General features: G+C 44.7%; 1 protein-coding gene across 1 annotated transcript; it reads right to left on the reverse strand.

Annotated features, from left to right (window-relative positions):
• Nucleotides 1–4,388: 4,388 nt before the first annotated feature.
• ACOD1 (aconitate decarboxylase 1) lies at nt 4,389–14,670 on the reverse strand. The gene is made up of 5 exons (XM_006263688.4): nt 12,157–14,670; nt 10,983–11,144; nt 10,209–10,298; nt 8,169–8,374; nt 4,389–6,447 (listed from the first exon to the last, which is right to left on the reverse strand). Exons 1-5 carry the CDS (start codon nt 12,166–12,168, stop codon nt 5,493–5,495), a joined length of 1,425 nt encoding a protein of 474 aa, XP_006263750.1. The 5' UTR covers nt 12,169–14,670; the 3' UTR covers nt 4,389–5,492.
• Nucleotides 14,671–14,975: the final 305 nt, after the last annotated feature.

The following is a 14,975-nucleotide window of genomic DNA, read 5'->3' on the forward strand; positions in this document are numbered from 1 at the left end:
TTGCAGGGGCGTGGGCCCCTTGATCTGTGCTTGGATGACAGGAGGCTGCTGCCTGGGACCAGCAGCAGCATCTGTCTTCCCCGGTGTTAGGTGCGGGCTGCGCCCAGGGCTGGTCCCAAGCAGCAGCAGCTGCGGCAGCCTCATGTCATCCAGCGCACATCCAGGGGCCCAGGAGGAGTCTGGCACAGCCCCACAGGCCTCTCAGGGGTGCAATCCCCTGGATCTGCATGCTGGATGATAGGGGGCTACTGCTGCCAGGCACAGGGAGGGAAAGCCACCCACTGCTGCTGCTGTCCCCAGCCGAGCCCAGCTCCTTGCACAACTACTCCCTGCAGCCCCAGGTAGAACAGGGCAGGAGCAGCTGAGAGAGCAGCAGGGTGGGGCTGGTCTCCCCTTCTTGCAACCAGAGGTGTAAGTAGAAAGGGCAAGGAGGAACAAAGAGGGGAGGGCTGGATGGAAGGGGAGAGTCTTACCTGATTCTGGGACTAAGTCAGCTAAGTCCCCAGTTGTTACTTCTGCAGCATGGTCTGCCTACCCTGGTGGGGTGCGGGGGAAAGGCTGCGAGTGGGGAGTGCAGCCATCCCTGCACTGATTGCTGGTCCCACATCTCCCACTTTTAAAATCCTGGGGTGCCTATACACAAGCAGCAAGGCTGCTCCAATGCACTGTAATTACAGCACATCAGAGCAGATTCAATTAACTGAGTCTGCTGGAGCATGGTAATTACCACACTTCAGCAAACTCCAGCATCTTGTGTATCAGTGTCCCCACACTGAAAAATGGTGGTGGGGGCGCTTTAAAGCTTATTTGACAAGCTTTAGTTAAGGTGTGCTATTTTTCAGCATGGGGACGCTGATACACGAGATGCTCCAGATGTTTTCTTTGCAGTGGCTCTCAGAGTGGCTGTAATTCAAGCACCCCCACCCACTCTGGAGCACGTGTATAAATGCCCCATGATCTCCTCATGTCTGAGCTTAAATGTGTTTAGAGATTTGGGAAGGTAATGGACGAACCTACTTGCTTAAATGGGTTTAATCAATCACCGATGAATGATTGACAGTAATTTACATTCTGTGTTACCCCTGCATAATTAAATGTGACAGTGGAAAATAGGATTGAAGTGTTCATCTCAGTTGAAAGTGTACAGACTCATTTAAACCAATCAAAAGTATAAATTCAGTAGATCAAAAACAAAGACATAATCTGAGATTTGTGGTGTTCTGAATCTTTAAATAAGTGTAAAGCCACTATTACATTCTTAATGACATACTCCTATGTATCTTTCAGGACAGTTAGGGGCAAGCCAGTTTCATGGAGTCAAGAGACAAAGGTGAGGCTGCTAATGATCTCTTTTTAAAGAATGTTTATGGTTACACTATCTTTGTGCTCAAATGAAATAACTGAAAGTGCAGTGAGTACAAAAACTTGACCCAGGGACAGGCTTTTGCCCACACACACACGATGATGATAAGATTAAAAAAAACAACCCCCCCCCCCCCAAAACAAACCATGTGTTTTCATCTAAGAAATGTACAAGTCTTAGGCACAATCCTCAAGAGATGGAACATCCTTTTCAATTTTCATTAATTCCATTGGAAGTTAAGGTTGCTAAAGATCTAAGTAACTAATTTTTGATTAACTAAGATGTTTGTAGTCTAACAGCCAGTTTTATACTGCTGGGTGGAAGCCTGTCATCTAGTTGAGCTTACTGTAGGTGGCGACTTTATTCTTCAGTATACTAAGTATACTAAGCATTCTACATCTGTATTCTATTGTAGGGACACACATATCTAAGGCCTCTAGCTGCCATATTAAATATACTTAAGCATGCATTTAAAGGTGTCTGAACTGACACCCAAAAGATATACCATCACTAGTCACTATGGGATATGAAAGTAATTACAGGGATGGTGGAGTTCTGTCCTTATATATATACATATATATATATATATATATATATATATATATATATATATATATAATATATATATATTCCTTGTATAGAAAACTTCAAAAATAAAAGTAATAGTTTTTGTAATCACATTTGTATGTTTTCTGCTAACATTTGCATCTTTTAACAGTTTCATTGCTGAAGATATGCTAGTATCCACACATTCTGAAGAAGTAACAATAATACAAGTGTTTCAAACATATCTCTTTAACAATCCCAAATTGTGAAGGTTTGGTGCTTATTGTTAGATATCTAAATACTTATTTTTGACTCAGAAACTATTAGCAGTGTCTGAATATGAACTTAAGAGCCTATTTTTCAATCTTCAAGTTTCAAAATTAGGTCCTTAATAACACAATGGTAGATATCACTTTTAGAATAAAGCAGGAATTCTATTATGCACGTGAACCAGAATATACATTTGCCCCTATCTTAAAAATATATATCCATGTAATGAAGATGAATTTCATTAGTAATGGATATTGTAAAACATGCAAGGATGTTTTAGTAATGATGCTATATTACTGTAAAGCATGACTTAAACCGTTATTGTATTCTTTGAAAGTGAAAGGCCTCACTAAAAGTTTTCAATAATGATGACTTAGATAATCCGTTTCAGTGATATGAGGCATCCCTTGCACACTGATGAAGGCATGCACCCTCATGCTTCTTTCTCTTTTTGTCCATTAACTAGCTCATCAACTCTGTGGCAGGAGGTGTTAAAGGAAGGTGTAGCATAGTCAGTCTTGGAAGTACACAGAGCTAGTACCATACAGCAGTTGAATGTAAATGTGATTATTTAGCTATGCCAACAATGAAGCCTACTGTAAGTCCTTATATTAGAGTTGGACAAAATACAACCTGCAGACTGAATCCAGCCCACCAGGCAATTTCATGTGGCTCACAGGCACCCACCAATTAATGTACCTTGCCCAGCTCACTCTGTTCCCACCCTTGTGTATGGGAGGGCCCAGGTCCCCACCAGCACTCACAGCTTCTGGGTGGGGCCAATGATGCCACTGCTGCAGCCACTGGGGGACCTCCTCAGCTTCCCTGGCTTCCAGTGGCTCTTGCTCTTGTCCCTGCTTCAGTGCTCGCTCCAGGCAGTAGATAGGGAAGCTGCAGCTGGGCAGCAGTGTGGGGCAGGGGCTGGGGGGAATGCAGAGCTCGGTTGGGCAGGGTGTGGGTGTGAGGGGTGTGAGCAGGTGGTGGGCCCTCCGGGTGTTCATGGCTCACACAGGTGCACCCTCCCAGTGGCACGTGCAGCTGCAGCCAGTTCCAGGATCTGCACATGGCAGCAAGGAACAGAGCCAAGCCAGCCTGTCTTTATGGCATGGGGCTCCCTGTGGCTCACATGGAGCTCCTGGTACTAACATGCCACCAGGGGGAAGCCCCCTGTGATGGAGCCAGTGGCTTGGTCCCGGTCCCTGCCACCACATGCAGCTCCTGGGACTCCACAAGAAGTCAGGGATGACACGTAGGGGGTGCACGTGATTGCACGTGCACCCCCTGAGCATGGTGGTGCACCCCTACAAATTGGGATTGTGAAAGAGACATGTTTGAAACACTTGTATGATTGGTACTTCTTCAGAATGTGTGGATACTAGCATATCTCCAGCAATGAAATTGGGTGGCAGTTGCTGCTCGCCACCCTGTCGCCAAAACTGCTGGTGGCATCTGTGGGTGGTCTGCAATCACCACTGGCTGCTGCCAATGCTGCTGGCAGCACCTGCAGGTGGTCAATAACCCCTGGTGATCAGCGCTCGCCACTCCCCGCCCTGCCTGCTACCAACAGTGCCAGTGGCGTCTGCAGGAGCTCCCCGTTCGCCACTGCCATGCTCCCACTGCCATGCTCCCGCCACCGCCAGTCCAGCTGTGCCCCACCCAGCCACCGGGAGCACTTGCTGTTCATGCAAGAAGTGGTGGGAAGCCTAGATTCCTGCTTCCTGGCAGAATCTCAGGATCTGCACGTGGTGGCAGGGAGCAAGGAAGGCAACCAGCTCCATTTCATGGGGCTTCTACCCAACGCACAAGTCCCAAGAGCTTCACGAGAGCCCTATGTGATAGAGGCAGGCCAGCCTAGTTCTGCTCCTTGCCCCCATGTGCAGCTCCCAGAACTGGCTGGAGCTGCATGTCGCTGGGTGGCTGCGCCTGAGCAGGCTATGAGCACCCTGAAGGCCTACCACTCCTGCTGGTGGCAGGAGCTGTGCACCATGGGAGGAGCATGTGGGGGGGGGTCCCCCGCCCCCCACCCTCCCTCACAGCCCACACACCCACACTCTGCCTGCACGCCCCCACAAACCCTCCTACGTATACACACACCTACATCCTCCAACATACCATACATCCCCCCCAACACAGAGCCATACCCCGTCACAAGCCCCATACACCCCATACCCTACCATACAAGCACCACCATACACCCTCACACACAATATACAAGAGTATGACTTTATTTTTGAACTATTATGCAATCACCTCTATATACACTACAGGAATACACATAAATCAGGACAAAAATAAAATTAAAATACATTATAACAGATGTTTGACTTTTAGCATAGGATTTGTTTGTTTTTTTTCCAGTTCCAAGATGGCAAAAGGAGGACTTCCAGGGGGAAGGGGAGGGATTTCTAGTGGCAAAGGTCAGAGGTTAGGGGGCAGGACTTCAGATTCCAAGACGGTGACCAGGGGCCCAGCACCTGTCAAGAGGTAGGGCTACTGTTGCAGCCCTCAACAGCTCAACCAAACTCATTAAACAGCCCTCCAGCTGAAATAATTGCCCACCCCTGCATTAGAGCAACCAGATATGGAAACTAAAGAGTAAAAGATACATTAATGAAGGGTATTGCAGCACTTTGCTTAGATGAAGCACCTATTTTTTATTATTTATAATTAGTATGATTAGAATGAGAGCACTATTGTCATCTTCACCTATATAAGGCTAATCTTGATGGGGAAGCAAGGATGTTTCTTGGTGGATACCAACCTCTGCAACTTTGCATTGGGTTTCTCTTTCTACACAAATCTCAACACTTTCACATTAATGGATGCCCAGAGATGTACTGCTATAAAACCTCTCCCAGAATTCTTATTCTCTATTTGTCCTTCTATTAATAGCTCCTCTCCTTAGGATATTGGCTGCTTTACCTCTCCACAATCTACATTTCCAGATTTTCTAGCAGAAGAAGAATTCTTACAAGGGGCTTTATTACGGCACCGTGATAACAAAGTATTTGTCAACAGGGCGGTTGTTAGTAGCAATGGTAGTTTTAGGGAGGCTATAGATGTCCTCTGAGTACCAATCTAAAGATAATAAAAGTAGAAGTTACCAGCACATTAATTTCCAGCTAGCTCTAGAGCAGAAAGCAATCTTTAAGCCAGGTACAGAACCAGTGCTATAACACTGGATTTAAAATGTTGCTCGTGTTACAGGTGTGCAAATTTGTTACCAACATCGAGAGGAGTTTCCTTTTCCTGACTCTGTATGCTTAGCGTACACACCAGTAACTACAGAAACCCAATAAATATTTGTCATTTTTCAAGATAAGGAGATTGTTTGGGGAAATTCTTGTGTTGACTGTGTCCCTTTGAGAAACTCACTTAACACCACGCAGTCTTCTACTTCTTCTAAATGATTCACAGTCTCTATAATGCCTTCTGTAGCCTCCAGTGAGAGAACACTGGAAGCATTGGAGCGAAATTTTTTCTCCAAATCCTCTTTACTCAGGGGTTTCCTCCAGTGTCCATAAAAAGTATCACAACGCTCACTAAACATGTCGCCGTCCTGAAGGGTAATGCTTACCTCACAGTAAAGGCTCTCGAAGCTGGGCTTGTTATCAGAAGGGTGCTCCATCTGTGTTTTGCAGAGCAGCTCCTTTAACTCTGGCCTAAAAATGTTCTGACGGTTGAATGATTGGACTGAGATGCTGCCATCCAGCAGAGCAGTGCATGCAGCAAACTGGAAAGAATGCCGGGCTTCGTGCTCTGAGTTAGGGAATGATCTATTTACATACTGAGCCTCTGGGACTTTGAGCGTGATTTTCTTAATTTTGCTAACAGGGAGTGGATCGTCACTCCCTACAAGGTGCTTCCTCACTGAAGAGGCTGCATCTGCCACCCAGTGTGTTCCAAGATGAGCAGGGAAGCGCTTGATGGCTACATCTTGTTGGTCCAGCAGCCAGGAATAAGACTGTAAAGGTGGCAGAACCTGTGGGGTGTAGTCTCCATAAAAAGCACCCAACCCTGACTCCATGTCCAGTATCTGCTTGTTTCCTTGAAGACCCAGTGATGCTAAGCAAGCTGCTTCCAGACCATGCCTAGCTGCATTACCAATGTGCAGAGGCTTGGTTTGCGTTGCTGCATTAGCCATTGGGGCTCCTGCATAAGAAGCAGCAATGGCCAAAGCTTCTTTACACTTAAACTGGTCAAATGCTAGCAGTTTGGCAACAGCTGCTGCACTCCCCATGGTACCAACCACAGACGGTGGATGAAACCTGAGAAAACAAATGGTACCTTATCATTACCATGCTTCAAAAATAGTTACAGGAATTCTAGGACAGAACTTCAGTACCTAATCCACCCCTCTCCGATTTCAGTGGGCGCATTTACATGAAACATTTACTGTGGAGTTGCCTAATCAGCTCTGCAGTAAAGTCTCAGTGTTTACATGTGTGGCCTTATTAGGCTGTAGTAAACTAATAAATGCCTTTGTAGGACAGCACTTGTCAACACAAGTACTATCCTGCAGCGGCATTATTTACTCCACTGCAACACACGGGTAGACGCTGATGGGGCTGGCTGGGGTATGAGGGTGCTTCAGTGAAAGGGCTGCCTGCTTCAATGCAGGGCTAGTCGGCACTCTCATGCCCCAGCCAGCCTCTCCGCAGCACGTTGAGTTGGGTCAGAGCAGCTCTGGGCTGGCAGGCTGACCTCTCAGATCCCCTGCCAATTGGGGCTGCTCTGACCTGGATCAATGTGCTGAGGTTCCAGGTGCACATGTAATGCGGTACCCGGGAGCAATACGCTCCAAAAAAAACTGTGCTGGAGTTTATGCAGTCAATTAACACACGTAGATGTGCCCAGTGGGAGCTGGACCAGACCATAAATCAGTATATGTATAATACTGAGGGGTCCAGTTCAGGGTCCAGTTCTGTAGCCCTGATACTGGAAAAGTCCCATGTTAGCTAAAACACTATATTATATACAAATAGGTCGCTGAAGAAAATAATAGGAAAAACTACTAACTCTTTTAGTGACCAGTGTTGTAAGCACCATGGTAGCAGAAAAGCCCCAGAGCTGTTGTAGCAAGTATAATGGGCACCTCCTGCAGTAAGGGGATTCTATGTTCCTGTACCTCAGGGGTGGGCAAAGTCCAGCCCACAGGCTAGATCTGGCCAGCAGCGGACTCCATTTCCCAGAAGCCCCTGCCAGAGTGGCTGGGTCTGGTTTCCATGGAGATCCCAGCGGCAGCTGCACTGTGATAGCATGGGCTGGGGTTTCCCTGGAGACTGGCCCCAGCCACTCAGGCAGGGGCTGCTGGGAAATGGAGTCTGGCTGCTGGCTGGATCCATCATTTTGCCCACCTCTGCTCTACCCACATCCTTAGTACATAGTGTGTTTACTGTGGCTGCATGGTGAGTCCCAGAGAGGTGAATCCTCATTTCTGAGAACAGGCAATGGTTCTCAGTTTGCACATTCAGACCTAATCAGATGTATTCTCACATCCCACTGAAACCATCTGAGATTTTTTTCTCTAGCATTATTTTCCTTTTCACTATTTTGAATTGATGGAGAAGCTAAAGGAGCTTCTCAAATGTCTCACTGATCCAGATCAGTCACTACCTCTATCTAAACAGTGGTGCTATGTATTAGGCTTCAAAAAAGGCAATCACAAAGGAGTACTTTCTTTTTTTTTAAATGCTGATTTCAATTTCTACTTTTCAAACTTCTGAACAAAGCAGCCTAGTAAATATGATTAGCTCTGCTACTTTCATTGCTTTGAATACAAAAGTGGAACAGCATATATTGACTACTTGTCTTTAGCTATGAAAGACACTAAAAGGCAGCTCTTGAAATTACTGACAGAGTAACTGGAGAGTGGAGATTAAAAATCAGTATTGCTTTCATCTCTGCTATTTCAGTAAATTAATGACAACAACCACAACAAAAGCCTCTACTCAACCTAAATGCTGCACTCCAAATATTATTTACATACCTTTTGGGAATGTTGTGGGCTTCACTGGAAAATCGTAAAAGTCTGCCTTGCACTTCAATCCCTACATTGAAGGCTAAGAGCAGGTCAAGGCCAGAGATTTTTTTCTTTGCAGACAAGGTATCTGACAGAGCAACTAGAGAAGGAAGCACAGTCCCAGAGGGGTGTGTGGCTGGGTGCCATGTATCATCAAAATCCATTGAGTGTACCTGGTGGGAAAAAGAGAAGGCCTGATTTTTAACTGGCTAATTTTTTACCTTGACAAAATCACCCAATCCGAACTGAAAAGAATTTAACTAGTACAAAAACCTGTTGAAGAACTGCTCCTCTTATAATTATGGTCACAATCACAGGCCCACATCAGGACCAAGTGTCTGAGGCGCTAGTCATAGTACAAATAGAAGTGGGTACACTTCCTGCCTTTAAGAGTTTATATATCAGTCAAGAAGGCATTGTATAATAACAGAAGCTGAAAGTTATGTTTTATACCAGGGATGCTCAACCCTCAGCCTGCAGGCCATATCCAGCCCTGCATCATCCAGCCCACAGGGCTTCCCATAGGTTCGTGAGAAGCTGTATAGGGTGGTATGGAGCCTGATCCCTGTGTGTGGGCAGCCTGGGTAGAAGTGGTGCTGGGCCCCAGAGTCCTTTTAGCACTGGACACCTGGCAGAGGCAATGCAAGGCCCTGGAGCCCAATCCCAGCTTGCAAGGGTAGCATGGGGCCCAACCTGGGCATGCAGAGTCTGATCTGGCTCATGGAGCAGTCCTGCACCATTCATCTGGTCTCCAGGGCCAAAAATCACTGTCTTATAATATTGATAAAGTGACATTTTGTGACTATTCAGTAAGAACTTGGAGTTGGCCTATGATGCTGATTCAAAATAAAATGATCCTGACAGTGAGACCTGAATGCCACTTAGACTGTTAAGAGCCTAACAATGCCATTTTCAAGGTCATTTTCCTTAGATTTGAAATAAGGTGTCAGATTTGACCTACCTAGTCTTGTTGCAAAACTAAATTTGATCATTCTTAATACACCATGTCCTCAGAGGGACAACTCCATTAGCTTTGCATAATTACAAAACACGTGTAATTTAAATCTGGCATAAGGGGGTTAAATGCCATCAATGTCAGTTGCCCTCAGACTATATCTGCATTTGGGCTAATTTCTGACAAGCCAGTTATCATTTTATTGAGAAACTTGAGCATATCCAAAATGTACTGTCTGCCTTTTCCAACTGTATGACTAAAAACTATGTGCATGCATGCATGTGTGTTTTATAGTTTTGTCTACTTTGGGTGAAATCTGGCTCTATTGAAGTCAATCAGCATTAGACTGTCTTCATTACATGTCTGTACAGTTAACACAATGGAGCCCAATACCTTGACTGTATCCCCTAAGTATGACAGCAGTACAAAATTAATAATAAAAGACACCCCTTGATGATGGTTGCTTAAGACAGAAACTGAAGTGTACTATGTCACCCTTAAAAGGGTGGGTCCAGCTTGGGATTGCTGAAATAAGGCTGAATGATGTTGCTAGGACAGTCTAGAGGAGTTTTGTACTGATAGTAAAATCTGGTCTTTTCACATCACAAAGATAAAAGTTAGTTTAAAATTTAGGGAAAATAAATTACAAATATTACAATGCATATGAAAGCAGATATAGAATAACAGTGAATGGCCCATCAAGAATGATGGGGGGGGGTGCAGGCAGGGACGGCGTGCCATCCAGCCACACGTCAGACATACCCCTCCCCCCCCCCGGATCTGTGTCCAGCCACGTGCCACCACCACCCCACTCCGCGTCCGGAGCTGTGCCACCCACCGTCCCCCCCTGTCCCCCCCCCCAGTGCATCCATTGGGCCTGTTCCACCTAGCCCGATCCGTTGGAGCCAAGCCCTGCCCATCATTCTTGATGCAGCTGTGGCTGGAGCCCTGCCCCGCCAGGAGACATACCCCCAAAGAGCATTACAGACAGGTACACAGATAGACACAGACAGATGGACTAAGCCCTTTATATATATAGAATAGGTCCTTACAGCTACTCCATTGGCAAAAGCCGCATACAGAGGAGGGAGTCTGACATCTGAGTGACCCCAAACAGTGCTGGATGTATTGGTGCTGTAGATCTGGAATAATATGAGATCATTTAATTCAAAGTCCTGAACTTAAACATCAGACAATTCATTGTGGCTCAGTCCTGCTGTTCTCAGTTTTTACTTTTTAAAGCCTGCACACAGGGCTGGTCCAGCAGGGCACTGCATACAATACCCTGGATTGGGGCATGTCCCATGTGTTGGCTCCAGTCTAGGTCTTGTGCTTCATGTGGCATGTGGAGCCAGCAAGGAGCATGCACAGCATCCAGTGCCCTTTCTAGAGCACCTCTGTTTGGTGGCTCTAGCATGCAGGAATGGTCTGTGGACCCAATCTGGATAGGCCCTGATGCTATGGGGCACCCTGGACTGGCCCCTTGTGGCAAGTGCAGTGTGTGGGGAACATGGAGGTGGTCTAAGACCCACAAGTTGGATCGTAGGGCTCTAGAAACCAGATCTGGCCCAGGGGCCATATCTTTGACATCCCTGTCCTAGGGCATTTGATTTATCTGGTATGGGCAGTAAGTTACCATATAAAATACTTGCTAGCCGTTTTCCAGCCTCTGTTTTTTAACTCAAGCAATAGAGCTTCCCAACCTCTATGGCTGGACTATCTCAACACCTAACAGATTTTACCTTGGGGATCTTTTCCTTACTAACCTACATTTACTTGTTTCAATTTTCTAACAGCTAGCACAACATGAAATTCAAGCATTTTACCTTGCTGTAGTGTATTACTTTGTGGCAGACCTCTGTGCTGCTACCCAGTAGTCCCACTCCAAGGGTGTCCAGGATCATCCGCTTGCTTCTCCGAAGGACTTGGTCTGTCAGCTGGCTTGCATTCAAGCCATGGATCATGCCAGCAAAGTTTCCAGTGATGGTCTGGGGGGGAAACAAACAAACAAGCAGATGTTTCTGTTAATTTAAAAGGCAACACAAACAACCTCCAGCCTCTGATTTCTGTTAGTTATTTCACCTGTATTTCCTCAGTTCTGAAAAGGATTTAAGTCAACAGTAATTTACATCATACTGTTACTCTATTATACATAAACTCACACAAATTATACAAAATCAATCAAATCTCTTCCCTCCCCCCAGTGTTTATATCTCTTTTTCACTGTCTGCATTCAATATTTACATCTTTCCTTTTCTTTTTTCTCCCAGGTTGATTCAGCCTTTGGGAGTTGCTCAGAATTCCAGCTGAGTTGCTCCTAGTATCTCCTATTTACCTTTGAAATCAATTAGGCATTTAAATAATTTTGTGAATCAGGGCTCATATAACCCAGATTTCTAAAGATGTTAAGCTCCTAAAGCTGCAAATAAAAGGATTTCCCCAAATGCTCAGAAGCCTGATTCACACAGACATCAGTTGGGGTTAGGCAGGTGCTGGTATGTGAAAATCCCACTGTGTACTTACCTGGATCTCTAGACACCTAGGGCCAGATCCTGTTCTGTTATTAGTATCCAAATGGACTTAGATGCCCAAATGCGACTTCATTCCACCATCTACCTTTGCAACACACATACCCAACTTACCCACTCATCCCTAGTTCTAACAGTTTTTCAGGGACTAAAGCTGGGTGGAATAGAATCACAGAGAGGCACCTAAGCCCATTTAAGAGCCTAATAGATTGAATAGAATCTGGCTATTAAATACCTTTAAATATCTGTTCCAGTTTGACTTCATCTCTTTGGAACACAGGTGACCAGAATTTTATGCAGCGTTCCAGACAAAGTCTCTACTAAAGTCTTTACCTTGTACAGTGTATTAAGCACTTTAAAAACACACAAAGAACTCTTAAGCAGATGAAGCACAGCAATGCATGTGGAAATGAAATTACAGAAGTTTAAAATGAAAAGTCAAGGCTTAAAATGCAGAAAAACAAAATAATACCTTTGACCACATATTGTAATGGATGATGGTTAATCCCAGTCAGGCCATGAAGCAGTGATAATGGTGAGGCATTCTTCTCTATATAAGCTGCTCAGAGTCTCTGTACTTCCCATCTTGCCCTGCCCCTTTCCTTTTCTGCAAATAAATTTCCCCTTTTCTTCACCTCCAGCTTTCCTCTGACTAACTTCCTCCACATCACACACTGCAGGGACTCCTTGTTTTAACATTTTGTTGTGGGTCAAGATCATATGACATGTGGTCTTCATTCTATTTTGCTACTAGAGGTGCTCTTTCAGTCAGTTTTTCATGCCCATCTGTTCCTTTCAGCATCTGTATTTCTACCAGGAACACAATGTAGTAACATTATCGAAGTGAATTTAAATTAAGGCATTTCATTACATTTAACAGTTTACTATCCTTAAAGTTGTGTCAGTCTTTTCTTGCTTTTCCTTTACCTTTGTCATTTTTGTAATTCCCTTTTACCTCTCTTATCTCCCACTTGTATTCTCTAGGAAAGAATCTCAGTGGAACTCTAACTTTTACTATGGGCTCTCCATTCTGCTGTGGCAACATAAAAGTGACTCGCAACCACCTAGAGAATTTCCCCAGTGTGGGTGCTGCAGAGACAATTAACAATGGCCCTGTGTGGGGAGAAGCCGCAGGAAAAGAAGCCCACATAACAAGCATAGCTAAGTAATTCATATGCAACTTTGGATAGACGACCCTTGACTGCTCTAATATACATTAAGGAACAGCTCTTGCCCCTGGCAGTGCTCCAAATGAGAATGGTATACAAGTCATACAACCCCAAGTTACCCTCCGTCCCATAAGCTACAACTTCTTTGTTGTTCTTCTAGGGCAGCAATTTTCAACTCTGGGTGCTACAAGGTTTCGGTTTAGGGGTGCCACTCAATATTAGCTCTGTTCAGTGTGAAACACCTACACATGTATTACAAGATAAACCAAGAGATTTTAAATAGGGATCCACAGTATCAAAAACATTCAGACATGTCATGGTCTTTCTGAGTTCTTTGCAACACAAGAATTACTTTATTATTTTCCATTGTCACAAAATGAATGAGGGTTAAGAGCAGGCGTTTTCTGAGTACTGTCTTCAGTCTAATAAGGTTGAGAATCTATTACTGCTCTAGTAGAAGGCATAGCATAGAGTCTCAGCCAATGGGTATATACCTGGGGTAACCCCATTGACAGAGCAAAGTAAGTGTTGTTATCTTCAGTTTACAATGGAATAATTTTGTAATACTTTCCATTTCCTAACACTTTCAAATATTTGTGACTGCAGGAAAGAGTGAAACATACCTTGTGAAGAGGCCTATGTATGTCCTTTATACCAGTCCTTTTTATGTCTGCCCATGAGCCAAATCCAGTCCATGCAGCCATGGCATCCAGCCTGTGGGGTTTCCCACGAGTTGGGAAATTTGGCAGGGGAAGTGGTGGGAATTAATATTAAAATATCCCCCAAAAATAGTGGTGGGGGAGGGAGCTGGCCCATGCTCCCTCCCCAACACAGCCAGAACAGGTCCCACTTCGCCCATCCCATGCACTGGATTGGGCTCACTGGCTGGATCTGGCCCATGGATAGACTGGGCACTTCCTATCAGATCCATGGGACAAAAGTTTGAGCAGCACTGCTTTGTACAATTATTATGCCATTGTTAGCATATAGTACAAATAGCCCCACTTAAGTACTCAACATCAGATTTAAATAGGACTTCTGCTGGGCTGCAGGGCAGGCATGCTTTCTTATCACACGCTCCCAGCTGGTTTTTGCTATAGCTTCTTGCTATAACAACACTTCCTGTTTAGATTGGTCAACACCTTGAGAACATTACTTAAGTGGAATGATACCAGATATGAATTGAGACATTTATGTGAAGGGAAGTATATCATATACTTCCTTATTTATCCACTACTATCTCAGGGCTGAAAGATGCTCGCAGTTACATGCGCTGAGTCACTGAAAGTAGCATGGTAACCAAAGGCAGAACACAGATTCTGTGTTCACTGCTTATGCTAAAGATGGCAGATAGAATCAGATATGTATGTGCTACCCTTTGATAAATCTACCAGGAGGATGCGGAGGTGTGAATTTCCCAGCACTATGATTAGGTCATCTCCTTATGTAATCTCAGTGAATGATCTAGGTTAGGTGGCTTATTATCAGGTATACAGCTTTAATTTCAATTCAGCAAGTGACAATTAACTCCATATTAGAAATGTGTCCTGCCTTGTCTACTCCTTGTTTTCCCTGGAGAAGCAGGAAGAAGCTTGTCTATCAAAATAGACAATAGTAGAAGGGAATTCAATTACACAGGAATGGTAGCCTGAAATTTATGACATGAAATCACATTATACATGCTATCAAAAAAAGTTCTTATTTTATACTAGCTCTCTTATCCACTTAGTGGCCATGTCTACACGAGATGCTTACTGCACAGTAGCTCATTACTACTGCATAGTAGCATCGCCAGGTACAACCCATGATGCGACACTACTGTGCAGTAGTAATGAGCTACTGTGCAGTAAGCATCACTGGGCAACCATGCTGGGATGCTGCTGGGCAGTAATACGCAGTTATTTTGTATTTGGTTATGCAAATACTAAATGACTGTGCAGAAACAACTGCACGGTCAGCGTCTTGTATAGATGCCACCAGTGGGTTGCAAAATCAACCAGAAAGTGTAATGAAACCTGCAAGTTATTTACAGTAGCTCAGTTCCCTGTTTTAACCTTTTCAAAACAAACAGTGAAAGCACAGTGCCATATATCGGTAAGTGTTGACACAGGCCATGCAGAAA

The sequence above is a fragment of the Alligator mississippiensis genome, chromosome 1, assembly GCF_030867095.1.
Source record: "Alligator mississippiensis isolate rAllMis1 chromosome 1, rAllMis1, whole genome shotgun sequence".
In the NCBI taxonomy this organism is placed as follows: Eukaryota; Metazoa; Chordata; order Crocodylia; family Alligatoridae; genus Alligator; species Alligator mississippiensis.

Bases quoted from the DNA above. Each gene is read 5' to 3' on its own strand.
- ACOD1 (XM_006263688.4), bottom strand. The intron at 10,299-10,982 runs GTAAAATGCTTG...ATATTATTCCAG, and splicing joins AAGTAATACACTACAGCAAG to ATCTACAGCACCAATACATC. The intron at 6,448-8,168 runs GTATGTAAATAA...TTGTTTTCTCAG, and splicing joins GCCCACAACATTCCCAAAAG to GTTTCATCCACCGTCTGTGG.